Source organism: Podarcis bocagei, assembly GCF_964188305.1.
Source record: "Podarcis bocagei genome assembly, chromosome: 16".
NCBI classification, from domain to species: domain Eukaryota; kingdom Metazoa; phylum Chordata; class Lepidosauria; order Squamata; family Lacertidae; genus Podarcis; species Podarcis bocagei.
In genome coordinates, this window is record NC_138142.1 from 42,293,173 (window position 1) to 42,316,277 (window position 23,105).

At 49.5% G+C, this 23,105-nt stretch overlaps 1 protein-coding gene and 1 long non-coding RNA gene across 2 annotated transcripts; both read right to left on the minus strand.

Moving 5' to 3' along the window:
• Positions 1-4,381: 4,381 nt before the first annotated feature.
• On the minus strand, positions 4,382-12,839 carry S100A11 (S100 calcium binding protein A11). The gene is made up of 3 exons (XM_081173938.1): positions 12,689-12,839; positions 6,238-6,396; positions 4,382-4,722 (listed from the first exon to the last, which is right to left on the minus strand). Exons 1-3 carry the CDS (start codon positions 12,689-12,691, stop codon positions 4,555-4,557), a joined length of 330 nt encoding a protein of 109 aa, XP_081030064.1. The 5' UTR covers positions 12,692-12,839; the 3' UTR covers positions 4,382-4,554.
• On the minus strand, positions 8,838-9,653 carry LOC308575046. The gene is made up of 2 exons (XR_014002691.1): positions 9,006-9,653; positions 8,838-8,937 (listed from the first exon to the last, which is right to left on the minus strand). It is a non-coding gene; the product is annotated as an uncharacterized lncRNA (long non-coding RNA).
• Positions 12,840-23,105: the final 10,266 nt, after the last annotated feature.

The window sequence follows — 23,105 nt, forward strand, 5'->3', positions numbered from 1 at the left end:
ATATATATATATATGACCTTAATTTTTTAAAAAGGTAAAGGGACCCCTGACCATTAGGTCCAGTCGTGGCTGACTCTGGGGTTGCGGCGCTCATCTCGCTTTACTGGCCGAGGGAGCCGTCGTACAGTTTCTGGGTCATGTGGCCAGCAGGACTAAGCCGCTTCTGGAGAACCAGAGCAGTGCACAGAAGCGCCATTTAGCTTCCTGCCGGAGTGGTACCTATTAATCTGCTTGCACTTTGTGCTTTCGAACTGCTAGGTTGGCAGGAGCTGGGACCAAGCAACGGGAGCTCACCCCGTCACGGGGATTTGAACCGCTGACCTTCTGATCGGCAAGTCCTAGGCTCTGTGGTTTAACCCACATCGCCACCCGCGTCCCTGAATTTTTTATTTCACCTGAAATGCAGTTCACGCCCTGCGACTCTAAAACTCTACAGAGTGCCATGGATTCTGTCAGTACCCCTTGGGAGTTGTCCTTTTGCAAAGGAGCCCAGCATTCCCTATGAATGGGTCAGTCCCATCGCTCTGGACCGCAATCTCCCTAAATCCCCGGAGGCTGGGTAGAGGAGAGTCAGCCGGACTGTGTGTGTTAGATCAGATTAGGCAGGAATGCAAATGGCCCTTAAGAATTTGGCCTTCCGCCACAGAGAGCTTTGGCTGGCTGATTCGTAGGCATGGCAGCGCCCCCCAGTGGCTAACCTGCGCACCAAACGCTTTCAGGGTGGCAGATACGGTTGGAGCAAGCCTTCTTTGCAGCGCCTGAAATCTTGCTTCAAATTTTGCCTGCACCTATTTTTTGCCACAAGGGACTGCAGAATGTTCCCTCTACACCAGCGGTTCTCAACCCATGGGTTCCCAGATGTCGTTGGACTACAACTCCCATCATCCCTGTGCTCTGGCCTTGCTAGCTAGGGGTGATGGGAGTTGTAGTTCAACAACATCTGGGGACCCACAGGTTGAGAAAGGCTGCTCTATAATGACCACATAGAAGATGTTCTGGAACTTTTTTCCTAACTGGTACAGTGGTACCTCGGTTTTCAAACGTAATCCGTTCCGGAAGACCATTTAATTTCTGAAATGTTCAAAAACTGAAGCATTTACTTCTGGAAAACTCAATATAGCAGCCACGTGGTCCATTTGACTTCTCAAAAGCATTCGAAAATGGAACAAGTTACTTCTGGGGTTTTGGCATTCAAAAACTGAAAGGTCCGACTTCTGAGACGTTCAAAAACCGAGGTACCACTGTAGTACGAAAGGGTAAGCGCACTTGGTCTTTGAAAAAGCATTTGACAAAGCACCTCACCAAAGATTCCTGATTAAACTGGGAATAAGAGGAGAGGGCCTCTTGCGGATCAGGAATTGGTTAGGTGGCAGGAAGCTCTCTGTATGTAAAGGGAGTTCTCTGTATGTAAAGGGAGCCCTGACCATTAGGTCCAGTCATGGCTGACTCTGGGGTTGTGGTGCTCATCTCACTTTATTGGCCGAGGGATCCGGCGTACAGCTTCCGGGTCATGTGGCCAGCATGACTAAGCCGCTTCTGGCGAACCAGAGCAGCGCACGGAAACGCCGTTTACCTTCCCGCCAGAGCAGTATCTATTTATCTACTTGCACTTTGACGTGCTTTCGAACTGCTAGGTTGGCAGGAGCTGGGACAGAGCAATGGGAGCTCACCCCGTCGCGGGGATTTGAACCACCGACCTTCTGATCGGCAAGTCCTAGGCTCTGTGGTTTAACCCACAGTGCCCCCCACGTCCAAAGATGGAGGTCCCCCATGGATCGGTATTGGGACTTGCGTGTCACTGTGTACATATTTGCAAAGCATTTTGAGGATGAAATCACTTTCACCCGCCAGGACCTTGGCTGCGATCCAGAGATAGGGGTGAGCAGTGAGGTGGCTGTGTTTGCTAATGAGATTAAATAGCTCAGGGTCTTTTAAATACTGTACAAAGAGATTGTGAAGAGCTCCAAGCTGAGTGGAAGGGCAGTAAAATGGCAAATGCAATTTAGTGCAAAGAAGTGTAAAGTGGGCAAGGAAATATTAATTTCACAAATGCACTCAGGAGTTCTGAAATTTGTGGCAATGAGACCTTGGCGGCATCATGAACAGGTCAAGGAAAATGCCAACCCAGCCATGAAAATGGCGAATTCCACGCTGGCCACCGTTAGGAAAGGAATTGGAAATAAAATGGCTGATATCATAATGCTGTTATGCAAATCTGTGATGCTGTTGCGTTTGGAATACGGTGTGTGGTTCTTGTCAGCTCAGAAAGGATATTGGAGAGTTGGAAAAGGAGTGAGCAAAATGATCAAGTGGTGTCCAAACTTTTTTCCAAAGAGGGCCAGATTTGATGAAGTGAAGGGCTGTGGGGGCCGACCAAAGTTGTTGACCTTTTTGAATGATTTTACCCCACAGTTCAGCTTTTTTAAGGATTGAAGTTGTTGAGCTATTTTTAGGATTGAAGTTGTTAAGGTTTTTGTTTTTTATGATTTTACCCCAGGAAATAAACTGCCACAGGGGCCAGATTAAACCGACCGGCAGGCCGGATTAGGCTCCTGAAACGGACTGTGGACATGCCTGGCAGAGGAACTCAACTAGGAGGAATGATTACAGCATTTGGGACTTTTTATCACCTTTGTGCTCGAAGGATCTCCCCTGCCAGGAATGTTTTGCTGCCTCTGCAAAGGATAAGGTGGTTTGTGGCCTCCCGCTCCCCATTCAGCACCCAGAAACCAACTGGGTTGGCGGTTATCGGACGCTGCCAGTGGGGCAGTTTCTACCACCTCACATGAGGTCAGCATGCCAGCTTTTAGGGGGATCAGGGCGGGCCTCCCAGTACACAGAACTCTGCAGTGTTGGCTGGTGCCCATTGCAACTGGTCAGAGCCGTCTTTCCCCTTGGTGTTAGTGGTGCGTTGCGCCAGGGCGCCAGCCTCTCAGGGGCGCCCTAGCGAGTGGGGGAGCTGTGCGGCTTTGCCAGCAGCCTCCCCTTTCCCTGCATGCCCACCAGATGTGCCCTGCCAACTGTATGGCTGGCGGATGCGCAGCTTCCCTCCCAAGCCTCTGCATCTGCTAAAGATGGCCCTGATCCCGGTCGTCGTCATCCTCCTGCTTCCTGGCGAAAGGCGATGTGCAGCCTTCCCAGGCTGCCTTCTTGGGCACCCCAACGCCGGAGAGCATTTCCGCCAGCACGTTTTCCTGCTTGATCGCTGCCACCACGCCGGGGATCGGGACGGTGGGGGAGGCAGAGGACATTTTCCACTGCCCCCTCTCTTGTTTTGGAGTTGCTGGGGAGGGGGCGTCAGAGGGATCTTTGCACCACGGCGCTGGATATGCTTAAGACTGCCCTGTAACTGGTAGAGCGGAAACAGGGCCAGATTTAAGTTTGATGAGGCCCTCAGCTCCTGAAGGTAATGGGGCCCTTTCTATGTCCAGCTGTCCTTTGTCCACAACAAATTGTCGCTGTTTTTTGTGTTGAATATATGCTATATGGCATTTTACAGACCTAATAGCAGTTCGAAAGCATGTCCAAGTGCAAGTAGATAAATAGGTACCGCTCTGGCGGGAAGGTAAACGGTGTTTCCGTGCGCTGTTCTGGTTCGCCAGAAGTGGCTTAGTCCTGCTGGCCACATGATCCGGAAGCTGTACGCCAGCTCCCTTGGCCAGGAAAGCGAGATGAGTGCAGGAACCCCAGTCGGCCATGACTGGACCTAATGGTCAGGGGTCTCTTTACTTTTACTTTACTTCTAATAGGTATCTAAAGCCATTTGCACATAACAGAACATTTATTTTATCAAAGTAATTGTTGAACTGATATAAAATTAAGAAGAAGTATATTAATAGTGACATAAAACTAAGAAGAAGTGTAGTAATAGTGAAATAATTATTAAGCCCTGACTTAAAATGATTTTTTTATTCATAACAAACTACAAGCACTCTTTAATATTAGATAACAGGCACCACAGCTTGACCTGGAACTCAGATGTTTCGCCTCCTGAACACCGCAAACCTGGAAGTGACTGTTCCGGTCTGCAAGCATTTTTTTAGAACCTGAACATCCGACGGGACTTCTGATTGGCTACGGGAATTTCCTGCTGTCCGTCAGAAGCTGCGATTTGGTTTCCGAATGTTTTGGAAGTCGAACGGACTCCTGGAACGGATCCCGTTCGACTTCTGAGGTACGACTGTACTGTCTTTGAATCTGGTGTTTTCCTGAGGGGAAGAGTTTCACCCGTTCTTTATGCATTAGAGACTTATTTTTAAATTGTTAAAAAAAAAGGGAAAGTTCAGAATTTTGGGGCAGGGGCCTCACATGGCTAAGTCCTCTGGCAAGAGTGCAGTCAAATGCTTCCATCCGGCTGCTTTGTACAGAAAATAACGAGACCTTTGTGTTTAACCCATCCGTTTTATTGAGAAAAAAATAATATATGAAGAGAGGGTCTCTCGCTTTTCCGTGTCTGATGTGGCTTGTGTTTTGGAGACTCACAGAAGTGCTAGATTTTGGAATGTTTGGGAAGACATTGGTCTTGGCTCAGAAAGGCCAAGAAATTGGGGTGTTTCATGGTTTTGGGGGGACACCAGCTGTGGGGGATGCCAGCACCTGGCTGTGGCAGGCCTGGGCCAAGCCCCCAATGAGGTTCAAGAACTCGCCAAAGTCCAGCTGTCCATCGTTGTTCATGTCAAGCTTCTTCATCATGCGATCGAGGACGCCCGGGTCTTTCTGATTCTGAAAGGCAGGGAGGAGTTTTGGATGAGGATTCACTCTGCATAAGGCTATACAACACACACACACACACACCATACATTGAAAGCACCACGATGCCACAATAAACAGTCATGGCTTCCCCCAAAGAATCCTAGGAGTTGTAGTTTGTTATGGGTGCTGAGAGTTGTTAAAGGTAAAGGTAAAGGGACCCCTGACTGTTAGGTCCAGTCGTGACCGACTCTGGGGTTGTGGCGCTCATCTCGCTTTCTTGGCCGAGGGAGCCAGCATACAGCTTCCGGGTCATGTGGCCAGCATGACTAAGCTGCTTCTGGCGAACCAGAGCAGCGCATGGAAACGCCGTTTACCTTCCCGCTGGAGTGGTACCTATTTATCTACTTGCACTGGTGTGCTTTCGAACTGCTAGGTTGGCAGGAGCAGGGACCGAGCAACAGGAGCTCACCCTGCCGCGGGGATTCGAACCGCTGACCTTCTGATCGGCAAGCCCTAGGCTCTGTGGTTTAACCCACAGCGCCACCCGCATCCCTGAGAGTTGTTAGGAGACTTCAATTCCCCTCCCGGAGCTACAATTCCCAGAGTTCGCCCGTGAAGAGGGACTGATTGTTTAACCCAGTGGTGTCCAATCTTTTGATGGTGAAGGGCTGTGAGGGCCGGCCAAAAGGCCAACCAAGGTTTTGTTGACCTTTTTTTTAGGATTGAAGTTGTTGAGGTTTTTTTTAGGGTTTTACCCCAGGAAATAAATTGCAGCCAGGGCTGGATTAAATTGACCGGTGGACTGGATTAGGCCCCTGAAATGGACTTTGGACATGCCTGGTTTAACCACTCTGGGAATTTCATAGTCTGGGAGTAGAAATGACCTCTGTGTTCTGCCCCTTTCTTGAGCAATATAATCTGAGTTCCAGAGTGTTCCTGCATCCTCCGTCTAAGTTTAAATTTATATATTTTTAAACTGTTGCTATATCTGTATTGTCCCTGTTATACCTAATTGCAAATTCAAATGTATCACTATCGTGTTTTATGACTTCCTTGATATTGTATGAGGTCTGGAACTGGTCTGTGACTGAAATGATAAAATTCATTCATTCATCCTCGGTTATCTTTGGTGTGTGTCCCCTGATTTCTTGGATTCCTTCTCGACCTTCTCTCCCTCTCTGGCTTCTTGTCTCTGGTCTGTTTCTACTTTCTCGCTGTGGGAAAGCTGAAGAAAGATCTGGAGGTCCATCGGTTTATAGTTTTGACACCTTCCCAGACCATGGATGCTGGTAGGCTGGAAGGAAGGGAGCCCAGCAGTAGGTGGCGCCAGAGTGCCGATGGCAGACCAATTCTAGTTTTGTTCTCACCCTCCTCCTTGTTCAGTCCTAGAAGGGGTCAATGCTGAGATTGAGGAGGAGAAAACTATAGCTAGCCCCCCCTGCTGGGCTGTTCAGAAATCAGAAGGCAGGCAGAGGTTGGTGGGGCAAGGCCCCATTCGCCCAAGGAGACCAACCTTCTCTGCTCCAGAACTTTTGGAAACCATACCTTGCTGAAACTCGCCAGCTCGGTGTTCATGAAGGTCAGGAACTCCCTTTTGGACAGGGTACAGGCATTGCCATCCCGGCCAGCGTAGCGCTGGAAAACGGCGAGGAGCGATTCGATGCAGCGCTCTGTTTCCGTGGGACCGACGGGGTACTTGGACGACTGGAGGAACGAGAGAGCGATTTGTTTTGTTTTTTTAAGAGAAGAATAATACTTTATTTAGAATTCAACAATAACAAAGGAAAACACCACAGTATTTGTTACATCAATTCATTACAATTCACCAATTTTAACAACATACACGGTAAATAGCAATAGAAAAATTACACAACATCACTTCCGACTTACTGAAGTTTTCATATTACACTTTTATGGTTGAAAAAAATTAAAGGATTTCAGTAGGAAGCTATGGGCCATGTGCTGATCAGAAACGAAGCAGGAGCTTAATTTTTTTTACGAATACAGTGGTACCTCTGGTTGCGAGCAGGATCTGTTCCTGAGCCCCGTTCGCAACCAGAGCAGAACGCAACCTACGTCTGCAGGTCGCGATTTGCAGCTTCTGCGCATGACGTCATTTTGTGCATCTGCACATTCATGTGCGGCGAAATCCTAAAGTAACCTGTTCTGTTACTTCTGGGTTTCTGCGGGACGCAACCTGAAAACGCGCAAACTGAAGCGTCTTTAACCCGAGGTATGACTGTAGTTGGATGTTAATCAGTGAATACTATATTTAGCTGTAAGACACAGAACCAGAAGTATTTTAAAAAATCTTTTCCCCTTTTCTTTTCTCTTTTTCCTTTATTTTGCTCTTTTTCCTTGTTCGATTAGATTTTTAAAGTATTTCTTTTATTCTGATGTACAGTGGTACCTTGGTTCTGGAACTTAATCCGTTCTGGGAGTTTGTTCAACTCCCAAAACCGTTAGAAAATGAAGGTGCGGCTTCTGCAGCCAATAGGAGGCTGCGTCGGACATTCAGCTTCCAAAAAATGTTCGCAAACTGGAACACTCACTTCGCGGCGTCCAGGTGCTGATCTGTTCGGGAGCCAAGCCGTTTGACAACCGAGGTTCCATTGTATTATAAAAAAATACTTCGTATTGGGTATCAATCTCTGTGTGTACAATTTTGCAGCTGCAAATGGTATTGAAAACAGGTTTGCAGATAACCACCCTGATATTGTTATCTTTAATGCATAATAAAAGGAACATCTGGAAGCAGCTCACCTCCTTAAAATCTGTGTTTGCACTGGATTTGAATCATTTGTAAATCTGAAATTGTTTTAATGAAGAACATCAGAAGACTAGGCGAATGGCCTGCCTTGTCTAGCATTCTGTCCTTGCCGTGGCCGCATACCCCCGAGAACATAGGACTCTGGATCAGGGGTTGGCAACGTGCGGCCCATAGGCTGGATGCGGCCCATGAAGACCGTTTTACTGGCCCATGAGCCGCCCCTGAACTGAGCTGCCTGCTAAACCGGTGCGGGTTCTCAGCGAGTGGCGCCGGAAATTGCGTCTGTGCACGCGCAGATACTGGAAATTGCGCCTGCGCATATCCAGACGCCGAAAATTGCTTCTGTGCAGGCGTGATTTTCGGTGTCTGGGCATGCGTAGATGCAATTTCCGGTGCCGTGGACATGTGCAGACGTGATTTCCGGCATCTGGGCATGCGCAGAAGCAATTTCTGGCACTGTGGACTTGCGCAGACGCGATTTCTGGCATCTGGGCATGTGCAGAAGCAATTTCCAGCTCCATAGATATGTGTAGACGTGGTTTCCAGCGTTGCGCTGTGCCAGTCCGCTCCACGGATGATCTCCGTGGGATCGATCCGGCCCATGGCCGGTACACCTTGCTGGCCCCTGCTCTAGATAGACTGCCTCTGGACCTGGAGGTTCCAGAAGGACACCGGAAGACCCTGGCTGGATCGGTCTAAAGGGGGGGGCATCTAATCCAGCCGGAACCGAGCCCTTTTCCTACCTGATATTCCCATTAACTAGGAAGCCTTCTTGCTATCAAATAGGACTTTTGGCAGAGCTGGGTTCAGATTCTCGCTCGGCCGTCAACCCATCTGTGTCTCTCAGCCTAAGCTACCTCACCAGCTTGTTGTGAGGATGAAATGGGGAGGGAGAAAAATTGTGCATGTCCTCCCCCCTTGAGCTCCTGGGAGGAAAAAGGTGGAACGGGTACGCAGGGAATAAATTTAGACCAAATCCAAAGAAATACAAGGTGCCCTCATTCCGCACCCTCTAGTGGCCTTAAGTGTCCTTACAGCCTCTGAGTGAGTGAGAGAGAGAGAGAAAGAGAGAGAGAGAGAGAGAGGAGCCCTGGGGCAGAGATGGGGTGGGGTGGCATGGGGGGGGGTGTTCATGGGTGATGAGTCATTTTTGGGAGCTGCTCCCGCGCTGACTCTGCCCTGCCAAGAAAGCCTGTGTGAAACGGCCTGTTTGCTCAGAGCAAAGGAATGAACGGACCGAGTGGGTGGATGGGAAACTTGGGTGGGTCTGGATGAAATTTGCGGGTTGTGTTTTCGGGGGGGGGGGCATTGGAGGAGAGGAGGAGGAGACAAATGATCCCTTGGGCCTCCTTTCCAGCCTAGCCATTCCCCCCCCCCCCTGTGTGACAAAAACCTGGAAGGCAGAACATCGGAATCGGCCTTCTACTGAGTCAGGATCTGCCTAGCTCAGTCTTCTCGGCACTGACTGGCAGCTGCTTTCTAGGGTTTCGGGCAGCCCTACTGGGGGTCGAAGCAGGGACCTTCTTGCATGCAAAGCGTCAGCCTTAGATATGCCTCTTCTTCCCCCCAAATTAAAGTAAGATTCTAGTCCTCATGGTTCCAGGTAAAAGGGTTTTGAAGGAGGGGCATTAAAGATGCCCACGCTTTTGGTTTTTTTGCAGGGGATGTAGGAAGCTGCCTTATGCTGAGCCAGGCCACTGGCCCACCTAGCTTGATACTGTCTACACGGGCTGGCAGCATCATTCCAGGGTTCCAGGCAGGGGAGATTCCCCGCCCTACTTGGGTCCTCTGGCATGCAAGAGAGAGGCTGTATTGGAGCTGTGGAATTTATGCAGTTACTCATATATGACTTGGGGTGTCGTGAGGAATTGAATAAGGACTCTTCAGTTGTGGTTCCTTCCCTTCGAACTCTAAAATTCTGCGATTCTTTAAACAGGGGCAATCGAATAAGGGAAAGGGCCATTCCTCGTGGATTCAGAGCTCAAGGTTCCCCGCCAGGTGAAGAACTCTCTCTGTTGGGTTTCTGCCTGCTGGAAGCGCAGTTAGGCTGCGAGGAAGTTGGCAACCCCTCGGATGAGCCACACAGAGGGCAGGAACAGTTGGCATCATTGGGGGGGGGCGGGGGGGGGGAGCATGTTTGAAAGGGAAGTATGACGAATAAGCATTTCTTCCTCATTCTTCCAGCCGCTATTGTCTCCTAACCCCCATTCCCCGGAAATGCACGGAGCTAAAATAACACGGCCTTTTTCGGCTGAAAGAGGAAAGCTGCCAACTCTTCTCAGCGCTTCCGTAATCCAATATCCTGGTGGCTCAAGAGAACAGCAGGCTAAGATCACAAGAAGAGCCCTGAATTTGGATCAGGCCCCAAGGGGGCCCATTTCGTCCAGCACCCTGCTTCTGGCAGTGGCCAAATACCCTCTGGGAATCCAGATAGACTGCCTGTGGACCTGGAGGTTCCATAAGAACGTCAGAAAAGCCCAGCTGCCGGATCAGGTCCAAGCAGACCCGCCTAGTCCAGTGTTTCCCAACCACTGTTCCGCGGCACACTAGTGTGCCGCGAGATGTTGCCTGGAGGGAGGCGGGCGAGTCAGGCGGCGAGAGGCGGGGCGGCGGCGGTGAGGAGAGGCCGCCCAGCGCGGGGCTCTCACCGTCTGCCTGCCTGGCTGCCTGCGAGCTCGGCGGGCAGCGCCTCCGTCCACAGCGCCCGCCCCTGCCAAAGCTCACCCAGCCAAGCCGCACTCTCCTTCCTGCCTCGCTTTGCTGCCTCCTCCCCCCCCACCCCCAAAGCTTGGAGGTTCCCCGGCAAGGGGGAGGGAAAAAAATTGAAACTTACACTTTCGTGCGTCCCTCCCGGCGTGACGCTGCGCGCTGACGTCACGGGGCTGTAATGGTGGTGTGCCTCGAGATTTTTTTCATCAAACAAGTGTGCCTTTGCCCAAAAAAGGTTGGGAAACACTGGCCTAGTCCAGCATCTTGTCCTTGCAGTGGCCAACCAGCAGGAAGCCTGAATCACAGCAACCCTCCCTACTTGCGAGTCGCACCAACTGGTATTGAAAGGCTTCCTGACTCTGAAGCAGTGGCGTAGCGTGGGTTGTCAGCACCCGGGGCAAGGCAAGTAATTTGCGCCCCCGGTAGGGGCAGAGAGCTGCGAGTGCGAGCGCGCCCCCCCCAGATGTTGCGCCCGGTGCGGCCGGCCCCCCCTGCACCCCCCACGCTATGCCACTGCTCTGAAGGTGGAGAGAACATGGTTTCAGTTTGGTGCAAAATCGCCACCCCCTTAGGCCTAATAATAATTATAATAATTGTAAACATTTGAAAACGTTTGTAGGCTTAAACTGAAATGTTTTGTAATGTGAAAAGAAGGACCTGATTTACATATAAAGAGGTAATTATCATAAAAAAGGAGAAGCTTTAAGGTAAAAAAGTGATTATAGAAATGCGAGAATTTAGCAAAAAATGTTTGGAAGTCAGAAAGAGTGGGGGAAGGAAGTCAATGCTCAGTATGAGCAATGTTTTATGTTATAGATTTGTGTAATGAGATGTAATTAAATATGAAAATTCAATAAAAATTAGGTGAAATAATAATAATAATAATAATAATAATAATAATAATAATAATAATAATAATAATAATACATTTTTATTTATACCCCGCCCTCCCCAGCCAAAATCGGGCTCAGAGCGGCTAACATCAAGTGTACAACACATTAACATTAAATTGGGCAATCAATTAAAATACATCTTAAAATCAGATCAGGATCAGAATAAAATCCAATTGGATGGATGCAGATTAGGGTTAGGAACATTAAATGCTCTTGTTCGGGGCCCAGAAGGAGTCCAGAATAGATCCATGGCATTACCGCGCCCAACGCAACAGCTCTTCTGCTTGCTCAACTCAATTGGGCAATTTTATTTATTTGACTTTTCTTTTCTGTGGGGAAAGACTACAGCAACAGCCGACCACCGAAAGGAGGCTTGGCCTTCTCTGCGTTTTCAGTAGCAACTTGTTCGAGGTAGAAAACTGAAATATGGCACCATCCGGCACATGTGCGCCCAAAGCAAGAGACGGAGAGCTCAGTGCGCTGGTGTGGGAGATCAGCCTTGGGAGACGCTCAACAGGTGAAGCTTTTAACAGTAAGCCAAAACAGCACCGGGGCAGGATGTACCTGTTGAATACCTCTCCTTGCACAGATTAAATGGAGGGTTGTCGCCTTCTCCTTCGTGGTAAAGGTGCCCATGCCACATGGCAGGCAGAAATCCAAGAGGCCTTGCTGTGCACGCATGCAAGAAAGGAAAGCTTCACCTGTTGAACAGCTGCCAGAGTGGGAATCCTGTTACATGCTGATCCCTCCCTGCCCTGGGATCTGTGACATTTTGCTGGCCTCAAAATGCTCACCGTCCTCTACAGCGCATAGAGGCGCACAAGCTGATGTGCTGTGCGCTATGGGTGTGTGCATGTCTCGAGGTGGCAAATGCAGCCACGCCCTTACCTAGGTCTTCCCTGAGCACAACTGAAACTAGCCGGGAATGGTTCCAGAGGTCTTTTCTTATGAAAATAATGCCAATTTTTGACCCTGGCTCTGAGTGGTTATGGTGGGATCCAGCCAGGCCCCCTGTCTGTGGCCTGCAGCCCTTTGAGGAAAGACATGTATCTCAGACGTCGGGGGTGCCCGTCATGTTTCAAAGGGAGGCGCACCTCTCTCCAGACATCAGAGCATTTCCCCCCAGCTCACCAGAACTCGGTTCCGGCACCTCTCATTGCCATTATAAGAGAATGAGGGAGGTGTTCATGGTGAGATGTAGGCAGCTCATTCTTCTAGAAAAACAGCACCGGCAAACACCATGGCCATGCATGGCTCTCTGGCGCATAGCTATGTGCCGCCATGCGCCTTCCCTCCCCAATTGAAATGTTTGCTGCAGGGAACGTGCGGCGTCTTCCATGCGACAAACACGAACGAATGAGGAAAACTAGAATTGGGGCCTGCAGGGCTCAGCCATGCGCCATGCGTGTCTTCCAGGAGCCTTGATTGGAGAGGATGAGCTCCCTGCCAAAGGCCTTTCCACTCCCTGCTTTGCCTCCCCACCAAACGGAAACAAACTTTCCGGGCCTGCTGTCTCGTTAGAAAAACTGGACGAGAGTTCTCTCTCCCCTGTTCCTGCGCATCACGGCACATAAATCCCGCTGGCCTCTTGCAAGGAGTGCCAAGTGCCGGGGCGTCAACTTACCATAGTGCTGGTAAGTTGTCAGTCGATAGGACGCAGAGACTTGGCTGGCCGGCCGCTGAGTTGGAAAGCTAGCACTGAGAGAGGGATTTGATGTGCAACGGGTGGCTCTGTGGCCCCTCCCAGCCCGGCCAACGCCCTGCTCCCCCCTGTTAAAAAGATGGCCTCCCCCTTCCCCTCCTCGCTTGAGCAATTGCTTTGAAATGACAAAGCCAGACTTGCCTGTTTGGAGAGCACACAAGCCCCACCTTCCTTATTCGCTCAGGAATGTGAGATGGAGGGGGAGGCAGGAAAGTTTGTTTCTCTTGGCTTCCCTGTTATCTCTCCACACACCCCCTTCCCTCTTGCTGTATATATAAATTTTCTGGTTGCGGCGCTGTGCAGGCAGGCAGGAATCCAACAGGCGAGGCTCCCCTTTTCTCAGAGTCAGGGGAACTCTGAGATTCAGCTTCTCAGCTAAAGCCTCCGTTCAGCTTGATCAAAATATCTTCCAGATGACCACCTTTAGATATTCAAAGATATCTAGCAGCTGGATCAGACTAAAGGACCCCGATTCACAAATCTTCAGGCTGAATAGGTGGCAAGCCAGCCCAGCAGTTTAGAGGCAATGTCAAAGCGACATTGAGACACCATCCCAATATCTCAGCAGCCCTCAAACCCCAGTTCTAGCTAAGGGCTGGAGAGGATCTAAGGAGACAGGGCTTCAATATTTTGCAGGGGAAAGAGGACATTCCTCTTGAGTAACTGGACTCCTCCTGTCATCAGACCAAGAAGAGTTTCCCCATCGCCACTTGTATTACCCGTTGCCAAAGGCTCTTTGTTGCCTCTGTTGTGTTCATGCATTCTGCAATAGCTAGTTCCTTATTATGTTACCCCAAAAAAATGTGCGCTGCAACAAAAAGTTGCAGTATAACCTCTTGCCTATCAGAAGTGCTGAAGGCTTCCAGTCAGCCATTCCTTCCAAGCAAGGCTTTCCCCTCTCTCCCCTCTCCTGTTTCCCTCTCCCCATTCCCCCCCCCTTTTCAATCAGATACCCGACATTCAGGGTCTACTGAGCACCACTGGTTGTGTGGCTTTGTGTGTGTGGCTTTGTGTGCGTGTGTGTGGAGTGAGGCCTGAGAGTGGTGGAGATGGTTCACATTTTTTGCTCTGCCAGATAAGCATCCCCCCCCCCCCGAAGGTTGCATGCGGCAATGCAGCCCTCGGGCTTAAAAATCTTTCCTACTCCACATGAAAATGGCTGTATCTTCTGAGCCCAGTTCTGTGAAAGGGTCTGTGGGGAGCCCTATTCTGTGGGGTGAGAGTGACAGGGGGTGAGAAAGCTGGGAATGTGCACTGAGATGCAAAATCCAGCTTCCTGGAAGTAACTGCTGCTGCATATTTTATATATATATATATATATATATATATATATATATATATATATATATATATATATATATATATATGTAGGTTTTGGTGTCTTCGGGTGTCTTCCCGTGTAAGAGTTGGGGTGTCTAGGCGACGTTTCGACGAGGTCTCACTCATCATCTTCAGGCTGGTGCTTTCGGCTTCTTGTTACTCTGTTCTAGTAACAAGAAGCCGAAAGCACCAGCCTGAAGATGACGAGTGAGACCTCGTCGAAACGTCGCCTAGACACCCCAACTCTTACACGGGAAGACACCCGAAGACACCAAAACCTACATTCCTGTACCCGTGAAAATCTACGAAAGCATATATATATATATATATATATATATATGAGATTCCATTCCTTATCATTGTGAAGCTCAGTGGAATGGCCCATCTATGAGTGTTCCCAGTGTGATGGAATGCACAGACACACAGACACGGGTTGCATTCCTTTCATGTGGCGAACGGGGGTCCAGAACAGATCCCGTTCGCAACCAGAGGTACCACTGTAGAGGACAATGAAAAAACACATGCTTTAGAGAAGCATTATCCCTATTGCGTCTCCAACAGTTAGATACCTTAGGTAAAGGTAAAGGGACCCCTGACCATTAGGTCCAGTCGTGACTGACTCTGGGGTTGCGGCGCTCATCTCGCTTTATTGGCCGAGGGAGCCGGCGTACAGCTGTGGCCAGCATGACTAAGCTGCTTCTGCCGAACTAGAGCAGCGCATGGAAACGCCGTTTACCTTCCCGCCGGAGTGGTACCTATTTATCTACTTGCACTTTGACGTGTTTTTGAACTGCTAGGTTGGCAGGAACAGGGACTGAGCAACGGGAGCTCACCCCGTCACGGGGATTCGAACCGCTGACCTTCTGATCGGCAAGTCCTAGGCTCTGTGGTTTAACTCACAGCGCCACCCGCGTCCTTAGATACCTTAGATAGTCCTTTTTAAAACAAACAGAATGGGGTCCAGTATATTCTGCTTTTACAGGCTGTTTGTAAGGAAGACCTTAAAAAACAACAACCAAGAGTCAACATCTGGTAGGCATCAGCTAGCAGGAAGTCTGTGCCCTCCCTGTGACTTTTTGTACTTGGTCACTTGGCAGAGGTCCTGCTAAAATTTCTTAACCCTGCAATGTGCCCAGACAGAAGATCTTGTGGTTGTGATGCCCTTCCAGGGCAAGAGTCTTGCAAATTTCAGAAGAAATGATGAAAGAGGCCCTGGTGAAATTCTAAAGCCCTGTAATGTTCCCTAAACAGAGAACCTCTATGTTATACTTACAGAAACAACGTACAGTAATGAAATGGACTCACTTGCAGGTTTTGGTTAAACACAACTACCAAAATAAATACAGAAAATATAAAAACGATGTTAAAATATCAAGAGGATTATCAGAATTATTTTAAAGGCTTTAAAAGCAAGAATAACAAAACAAGCAGGAGAAATCAATATGTAAAAAACCAGAAGAGGAAATTGAGGGAGGGTGGTGGGACATGGGAATTGTATTTTTCTGTTATGTGATATGACATTGTGATGATAAAGTCATGCAAAATTTTATAAAAGTTATAGAAAAAGGAAAAAAAGAGTTGAGCGGAAAATTATCACTGCCCTGGGAAAATTTCAGAGATTTTCCTTTTAGCTCAACCTTCGAGGTAGGGCGGGGGATGCCCTGTCTGAGATCCCAGAGGGCCACTGCCTGTCAGTGTAGACAGTATTGAACGAGGTGGGCCAATTGTCCGACTTTATTGAATATTGATTATTCTGATGAGTTTGTTGTTCGCTTTATTTATGTGCGATATGTACGATAGTGATTGCAACTTTAAAAAAAAATGTTATTATGATTATTGTGAGCCACTTTGAGCTCAACATGTTCTGTCGGAAAAGCAGAACACAAATATTAAATCGGACCAGTGTGAAGCCACTTCTCCTTTAAGCCAGCCCTTCTTAAGAACAATGGAAACTGGAAGCTTGATTTATTTTCAGGGGAAGGGCTGCAGCTCAGCCTGAGAGCCCGTGCTTTGCATGTAGAAGGTCCTAGACTCAACCCTTAAAGAGATCCTCTGGCAGAGTTGGGCGAGGCTTTGCCTGAAACCCCGGGGAGCTGCCAGTCAGAGTCTGGGCAGCGTAGGCCGAGATGGACCAGTAATTCAGCATCCTGTGTTCCTACAGGAAAACAAAACAAAAGGAAAACAAGTCTCTGCACCTGGGATACCTGGGCAGGTTCCAAAAATATCGTGGGGGAAAACGAGGGAGTGCCTGGCGACGGGGACGAAACAATGGCTTGGTTTCAGATCAACGCCAGTGAGTTGGTGGAAGAAGAAGTCAAGCTACACACCCAGGAGTGTGCAGTTGTGTGTGTGCTAGGCTGTTCTCTTGTGGGTTGTTTTTTTTAAAAAAAATTCTCCGTTCCATGGGGGCAAGTTCCAACAAGAAAGAAGGGGGAGAAATCAATAAACTTCACAAAATCCCTGTACAAACTTTCCAGTGACTCATGCGATTAATCATCGCCTTCCCAGAGGTAATTAAGGAGCTGTCAGCTGTCAGTTGACTCTCTGACTCCACCTGGTGACCGAGAAGAGCCATCTCTACCAGCTCTCCCGCACCAATTTGAAGTCCTCCTTTTCCCCATTATCCTTTCAAATATTTCTCTGCAAGGAGGAAGGAAATGGAAAAAGCTTTCCAATTGTTGGTAAATAACCATAATTCAAAGGAATGGCAGGGCTGCCCAGGAAAGGCAATCAGATAGGCATTATCAGGTATCCTGGCACACTCAAATTTCTGTTGGGAACCACCTATTTCTGTGATGTATGTATGATGTTTTGGGGGGTTAAGGTAAAGGTACCCCTGACCATTAGGTCCAGTCGTGGCCGACTCTGGGGTTGCGGCGCTCATCTCGCTTTACTGGCTGAGGGAGCCGGCGTACAGCTTCCGGGTCATGTGGCCAGCTTCTGTTGAACCAGAGCAGCGCACGGAAACGCCGTTTACCTTCCCGCTGGAGCGGTACCTATTTATCTACTTGCACTGGTGTGCTTTCAAACTGCTAGGTTGGCAGGAGCAGGGACCGAGCAATGAGAGCTCACCCTGTTGCGGGGATTCGAACCGCCGACCTTCTGATCGGCAAGCCCAAGAGGCTCAGTGGTTTAGACCACAGCGCCAGTTGCAATTTCAAAACTCTATATAAGAACTTGCACACCATGGTTCTGGGTTCCTGTTGCAACAGTTTAATAAAGATCAGGCTTACTAGTTGCTTTGCTTCTCAATATTCTCTGGTTGGCCTCTGTTATTTTCTCCTACCCCTAGAGAACCTACAAATGGACTCTATACGGGCTCTTGGATACCTCATAAAGGAGCAGGTTTTTTCCCCTTCTTATAACACTTCTTTGATGTTGGACATGGTTTTGAGAAAGTGAGGCATATGGAGGGGCTGGCTAATGGGCAAGCCAGTTGGGCAAGCCACACAGGCTATCTATAAAATTGGACGGTTTGGGCAGAGTTTTGGAGAAGTTTGTGCATGGACTGATTGGCCGCAGGGCTGTGCAAACTGAAGCTACCGCTTCTTGAGGGCTTCCAAGTGGTAGATTGAAGTGCTTGCTTGTATATGTATACAGCGGTACCTTGGGTTTTTAAACATAGTCTGTTCCATAAGATCTTTTGAGTTCTGAAATGTTTGAAACCTGAGGCACAAAGGGCGGTCTGCAAATTTAATAGAGAAAATCGAGAAAAATAACATATACAGTGGAAGCTTCCAAGGCGTGTTTGAAAACCGAAGGGCCTTCTCGGTAGTGGCGCCCGCCCTGCGGAATGCCCTCCCATCAGATGTCAAGGAAATAAGCAGCATCTTATTTTTCAAAGACACCTGAAGGCAGCCCTGTTTAGGGAACTTTTTAATATTTAATGCTGTATTGTTTTTAACACTCAGCTGGGAGCCTCCCAGAGTGGCTGGGGAAACTCGGCCAGATGGGCAGGGTATAAATAAATTATTATTATTATTATTATTATTATTATTATTATTATTATTATTATTATTATTATTATTATTATTACTACTACTTACTTACTTACTTACTTACTTACTTACTTACTTCCGGGTTTACGGCATTCGAAAACTGAAATGTTCATTAACGGAGACGTTAAAAAACCAAGGTACCACTATACATTGCTTGCTGTTTTAGAATAAAATATTTAATCTTCTCGCTCACTGAGAATCATAGAATCATAGAGTTGGAAGAGACCACAAGGGCCATCGAGTCCAACCCCCTGCCAAGCAGGAAACACCATCAGAGCACTCCTGACATATGGTTGTCAAGCCTCTGCTTAAAGACCTCCAAAGTAGGAGACTCCACCACACTCCTTGGCAGCAAATCCCACTGTCGAACAGCTCTTACTGTCAGGAAGTTCTTCCTAATGTTTAGGTGGAATCTTCTTTCTTGTAGTTTGGATCCATTGCTCCGTGTCCGCTTCTCTGGAGCAGCAGAAAACAACCTTTCTCCCTCCTCTATGTGACACCCTTTTATATATTTGAACATGGCTATCATATCGCCCCTTAACCTCCTCTTCTCCAGGCTAAACATGCCCAGCTCCCTTAGCCGTTCCTCATAAGGCATCGTTTCCAGGCCTTTGACCATTTTGGTTGCCCTCCTCTGGACACGTTCCAGTTTGTCAGTGTCCTTCTTGAACTGTGGTGCCCAGACTTGTGTCTTCTGTATTGCTCCTGAATCTCATTTTAAAAGAAGCACCTTGCCTTGGGCAAGACGGCCTCTTCTAAAGCCAGGCAGATTGGTGGCATTCACAGCTTCCTGAAGCAGTTTGTTCCTTAGTTTAAGACAAAGAAGGACATTCTTTGATCTGTCCTGGATCTCCCAACACTCAGCTTCACTGGATTCCCACAAGTTCTAGCAGGAGAAAAATATTTCTCTGTCCACGTTCTCCATGCAGTGCATCGTTTTTATTTTACAAAAAACTTCTGCGATATGTCCTCTTACTTGCCTTTTCTCTGAACTAAAAAGTCTGAAGTGTTGCAACATTTCCTCAAAGAGTGTGATGGCCTGGGATTCGGGCTCAGACTTGGAACCAGAGGAGTCTCAGTCCGCACCGGATCCTTTGCCTCAGGCGGCATCTGAACCAAGTCTGGGGCCTGATCCTGAAGAGTCCCAGTCTACACAGGTTCCCCTGCAACAAGGACCAGCTGGGCTGAGTCAGGGGCCTGATCCTGCCCTGGCTCCAGATGCGGGGATGACCTCGTTGCCTCCAGCTGGGCCATCACTTACAGCTGCTCCACTACCAGTTGGGTCAGGAGAGGCTGAAGCGGCCTCTGGGTCTAGTCACCCACCGACATCTCCCAAGCTGCAGAGACTCAGGTCTGAGAGAAGGAGAGACCTGAGTACTTGCAGGAGGAGTGCTCGCCTTCAGGCGAGACAGGGAGGTGAGTCGCCAGGGGATCAGGACCGGCCACTACCCTAACAAAGATAAAAGGCCGTCAGACCCCGCCCCAGGTTGTGAGAGCAACGTTGCTGTTTGCCAGTACCTGTCTGTGATCCTGTACCTGTCCTTGCCTGGTTTCCTGCCTTTGCCTGTTGGACTGACTCCTTGGATTCGGGACCGGACCTGGACCGTGTTGCTCGGGTTACCCCCGGACCCAGCACAAAGAGGAGTTGCTGCACCCCCTTGATCATTTAAGGTGTAAAATAGAGGAAGAAACAAGAGCCAATGCTTTCATTCTAGAGCCATTTATTGAGTACCATGACATAATACAGAAGATCTATAGCTGCAGGCACTGGAGGGCCTGGCCTTCATGCCCCTATAGCAACCCAACTCAACCCCCTTGCAAAGGAGGTCAGAGACAAGGGTTCTGTTGTTCAACCAGCTGCCGACGGAGAGGTGTTGCATCTGAAGGGGGCAGAATTTAATAGGCAGAGCCGTTTAATCACAATCCCTCTGAAACCACAATCATTATCCCCTTGGCAGAAGCAGGAAAAGAATCGAGCTGTCCCCCCGATTCAATCAACGTTAGCAGATTAATCATATATGTTTTAGTAGTGATTATTGAGCGATTATTGAGGAGTACAAGTGTTAGCTCTGAAGGAGAAAAGCAAAATTCGGTTGTGCTTACATGATCCCTGATTGGCTAGGAATGCCTTAAGGATGACGCGTGTGGGTGCCTGCGTGGTCCCTGATTGGCCGGGACACCTTTGGGAATGGTGCATGTGGGGTACTGACATGGCCCTTGTTTGACCACATGAATGGTGTGTGTGGGTGCTTGGCTGACTGGGATCACCTCAGGAGGAACGCCATTTTTTGAAACTTAAATGGCACCGAGGCAGCAGATTATCAACAGAAGCAGATGTAACCTAGGACAAAGATCGCACAAACAAAGATAAAGAAAGGGTGTTTGTGTGTCTTCCTTTCCCCCCCACCCCTTGAAAACCCCTTTTTGTCCTCAGGTTTTTGCAGGCAAAAACTCAGCACAGTCCCAATTATAGGTAGTCTAGGTCCTTAATTTAGAACATTTGTTTATGCCGGAACCCAGTCCATCCTGATATTTCAAAGCATACATAATCCGAGTTGGCTCTGCTGAATGTAGTAGGGCTTACGTCAGAGTAAACACGAGTAAGATTGTGCTGTGAGAGAGAAGTGTAAGCCATGAACCACTATGCTTTTTGAGTAGGGATGCTCAGCGTACATATATATGGTAGCGTGCTAGCATAAATACCAATTACGTGAAGCAAAGGGCTGATTTAGAGCTGATTAGAGCTGATTAGAAGAAGACCCACTGAGGGAAACAGGCGATCTAAAATAATGGCCGTCATCTAAGAGACCAGGGACACATCAGTGGTGTGATCTCCCTGGTTGGTTGGGACCACTGACGTAGGGCTGATTAGAAGAGTGGATGAGAACCCAGGAAGGTCATAGACAACCCAAAGCACGGTTGGGGTGACACCTGTGGCCCTTCAGATCTTGCTGGGCCCCAAGTCCCACCAGACTGTTCATTGACCATGCCAGCTGGGGCTGATAGAGTCCAGCAACATCTGGAGGGCCACAAATGTCATCCACCCCTGATTTTGATTGCACACCATGGATGGACAGATGGTAGAGGAGGTGGTGGCCTCAGCTTTCCCGGGTTGTCTATGGCTGCTCTTGCTTCTTCTGGGCCAGGAGATATTGATAGAGTGGGTTGCAAACCAGCGGCACTTTGTCGCCACACAGAAAACCCGGCTTCTCCTGGGAGCTGGATTCAGGGTTGGTCTCGCTCGCGGCGCCTCCTGGTGGTCTTTCTGCGCCAGGCTCGCCAACCTCCTCCAATGGCGGTTGGGCTTCTCGGGCCTGTGGGCTGCTTCGGTCACCCTCCTCCGGCTGTCGTTCCATTGACCCAGGGCAGCCACTTTCTTCTTTGCAGGACACACCTTGAACCGGGTTTTGCCGTTGTTCGGCTGCCCTAGACTGTTGTTCCCGAGCCCCTTCTCTCCCTTCAGATTTGCTCTCAGCTCTGGGTTCTGTGTTGGGTCTTCCTCGCTGGCGGTCCACAGCCTGTGGCGCACGAGGCTGGGAGATCTTGCCATCAGTGGATCCAGGGTCTTGAGTCTGTTGCCTCCTTGAGTCTCCTTCTTGGGGCTCCGGTTGGCGTGGCTGGCTTCTCTCAGCCCTGCTCCGTTCTGGTCCACACAGGCTTCTGGTGGACTGTCTTGGATCGGGCCCACCTGGGCGTGCTCTGCCCTGCTCCCCATCGCTCCGCTGAGGCTCACGTGACTGGGCTCTCTCCCTTTCACTTGGTCTTTGTTGAGTTTCTCCAGACTCAGCCGGCCTCTGCCTTCCCAGCACCCTCTCTGCAGCTTCCTGCTCTTGTGGTCGTGGCCTCCTGGCGGTGTCAGCACTGGGTGCAACCTCACGTGGAGGAGCTCTGCTCCCCTCAACGTCTTGCGCTAGAGGCGCAGCTTGTCGGACACTGCTTGGCTGAGCCACTTCGGTTTCTGGCACAACTTGCCTCCTTTGAACGTTGTCCTTGGGTTCGGAATAACGGGGCTCTTCTCGGGACGCCCCCTGCTCAGTGTCACGTGACTCAGTTTGTCTTTGCTGCCCTCTCTCTCTTGGGCCAGCCTCACTGGTCTGGGTTTGTCTCTGGTCACCATCTGTTGGTTCAGTGTCACTCGACTGCATTCTTCTCTGCTGTTGAGCATCTCTCGAGTCAACGTCACTGGTCTGAGTTCTCCTTTGCTGCCTGCCGTCCCTTGCGGCAGCAATCCTGGCATCCACACTGTGCAACTGAGTCTGCCTTTGCTCTCCATCACTTTGTTCAGTATCCCGTGACAGGACTCGGCGCCGCTGCTCATCATTGCTGGGGTCAGCACCCCGTGTTGGTGTCTGCTTCTGGTCAACATCTGCTGGTTCAGCGTCACGCGATTGGGGTCTCCTTTGCTGTTCACCTTCTCTCGGGTCAGTGCCACGGGCCTGGCTTTGTCTCCGGTCAATATCTGTAGCATTGGTGTCCTGTGATGGTGCTCTTCTTTGCTGTCCATCACACCTTGGGTCCCCTGATCGGGTTCTTCTCTGCTCATCATCTGTTGCATCGCTGTAGTGTGATTGGGTTCTCCTCTGTTGGCTGTCTCTTTGCTCGGTGTCATGTGACTGGGTTTGGGCTCGCTGGTCGCCACGTCTTGGGTCAACCTCATGAGTCTGGATTCGCCCCTCGCTACTCCCTCCAACATCAGTGTGCCTGGACAGGGCTCTCCGCTGCTGTTCGCTATCTCTTTGGTTAGTGTCACGTGTCAGCGCTTGCCTCTGGCCGCTGTCCCTTGCATCAGTGTCACGTGACTGGGTTCTTCTGCGCTGCTCACTGTCTCTTGGCTCAGTATCACGTGACTGGGATCGCCTTTGCTCAGCATCTTCAGCATCAATGTCACGCAATGGGGTCCGCCTCTCCTGTTCATCCCGACTTTGGTCAACATTGCGCCTCTGGCCATCAGTGTCACGTGACTGGGTCCTCCTCCGCTGCTCACTGTCTCTTGGCTCAGTATCACGTGACTGGGATCGCCT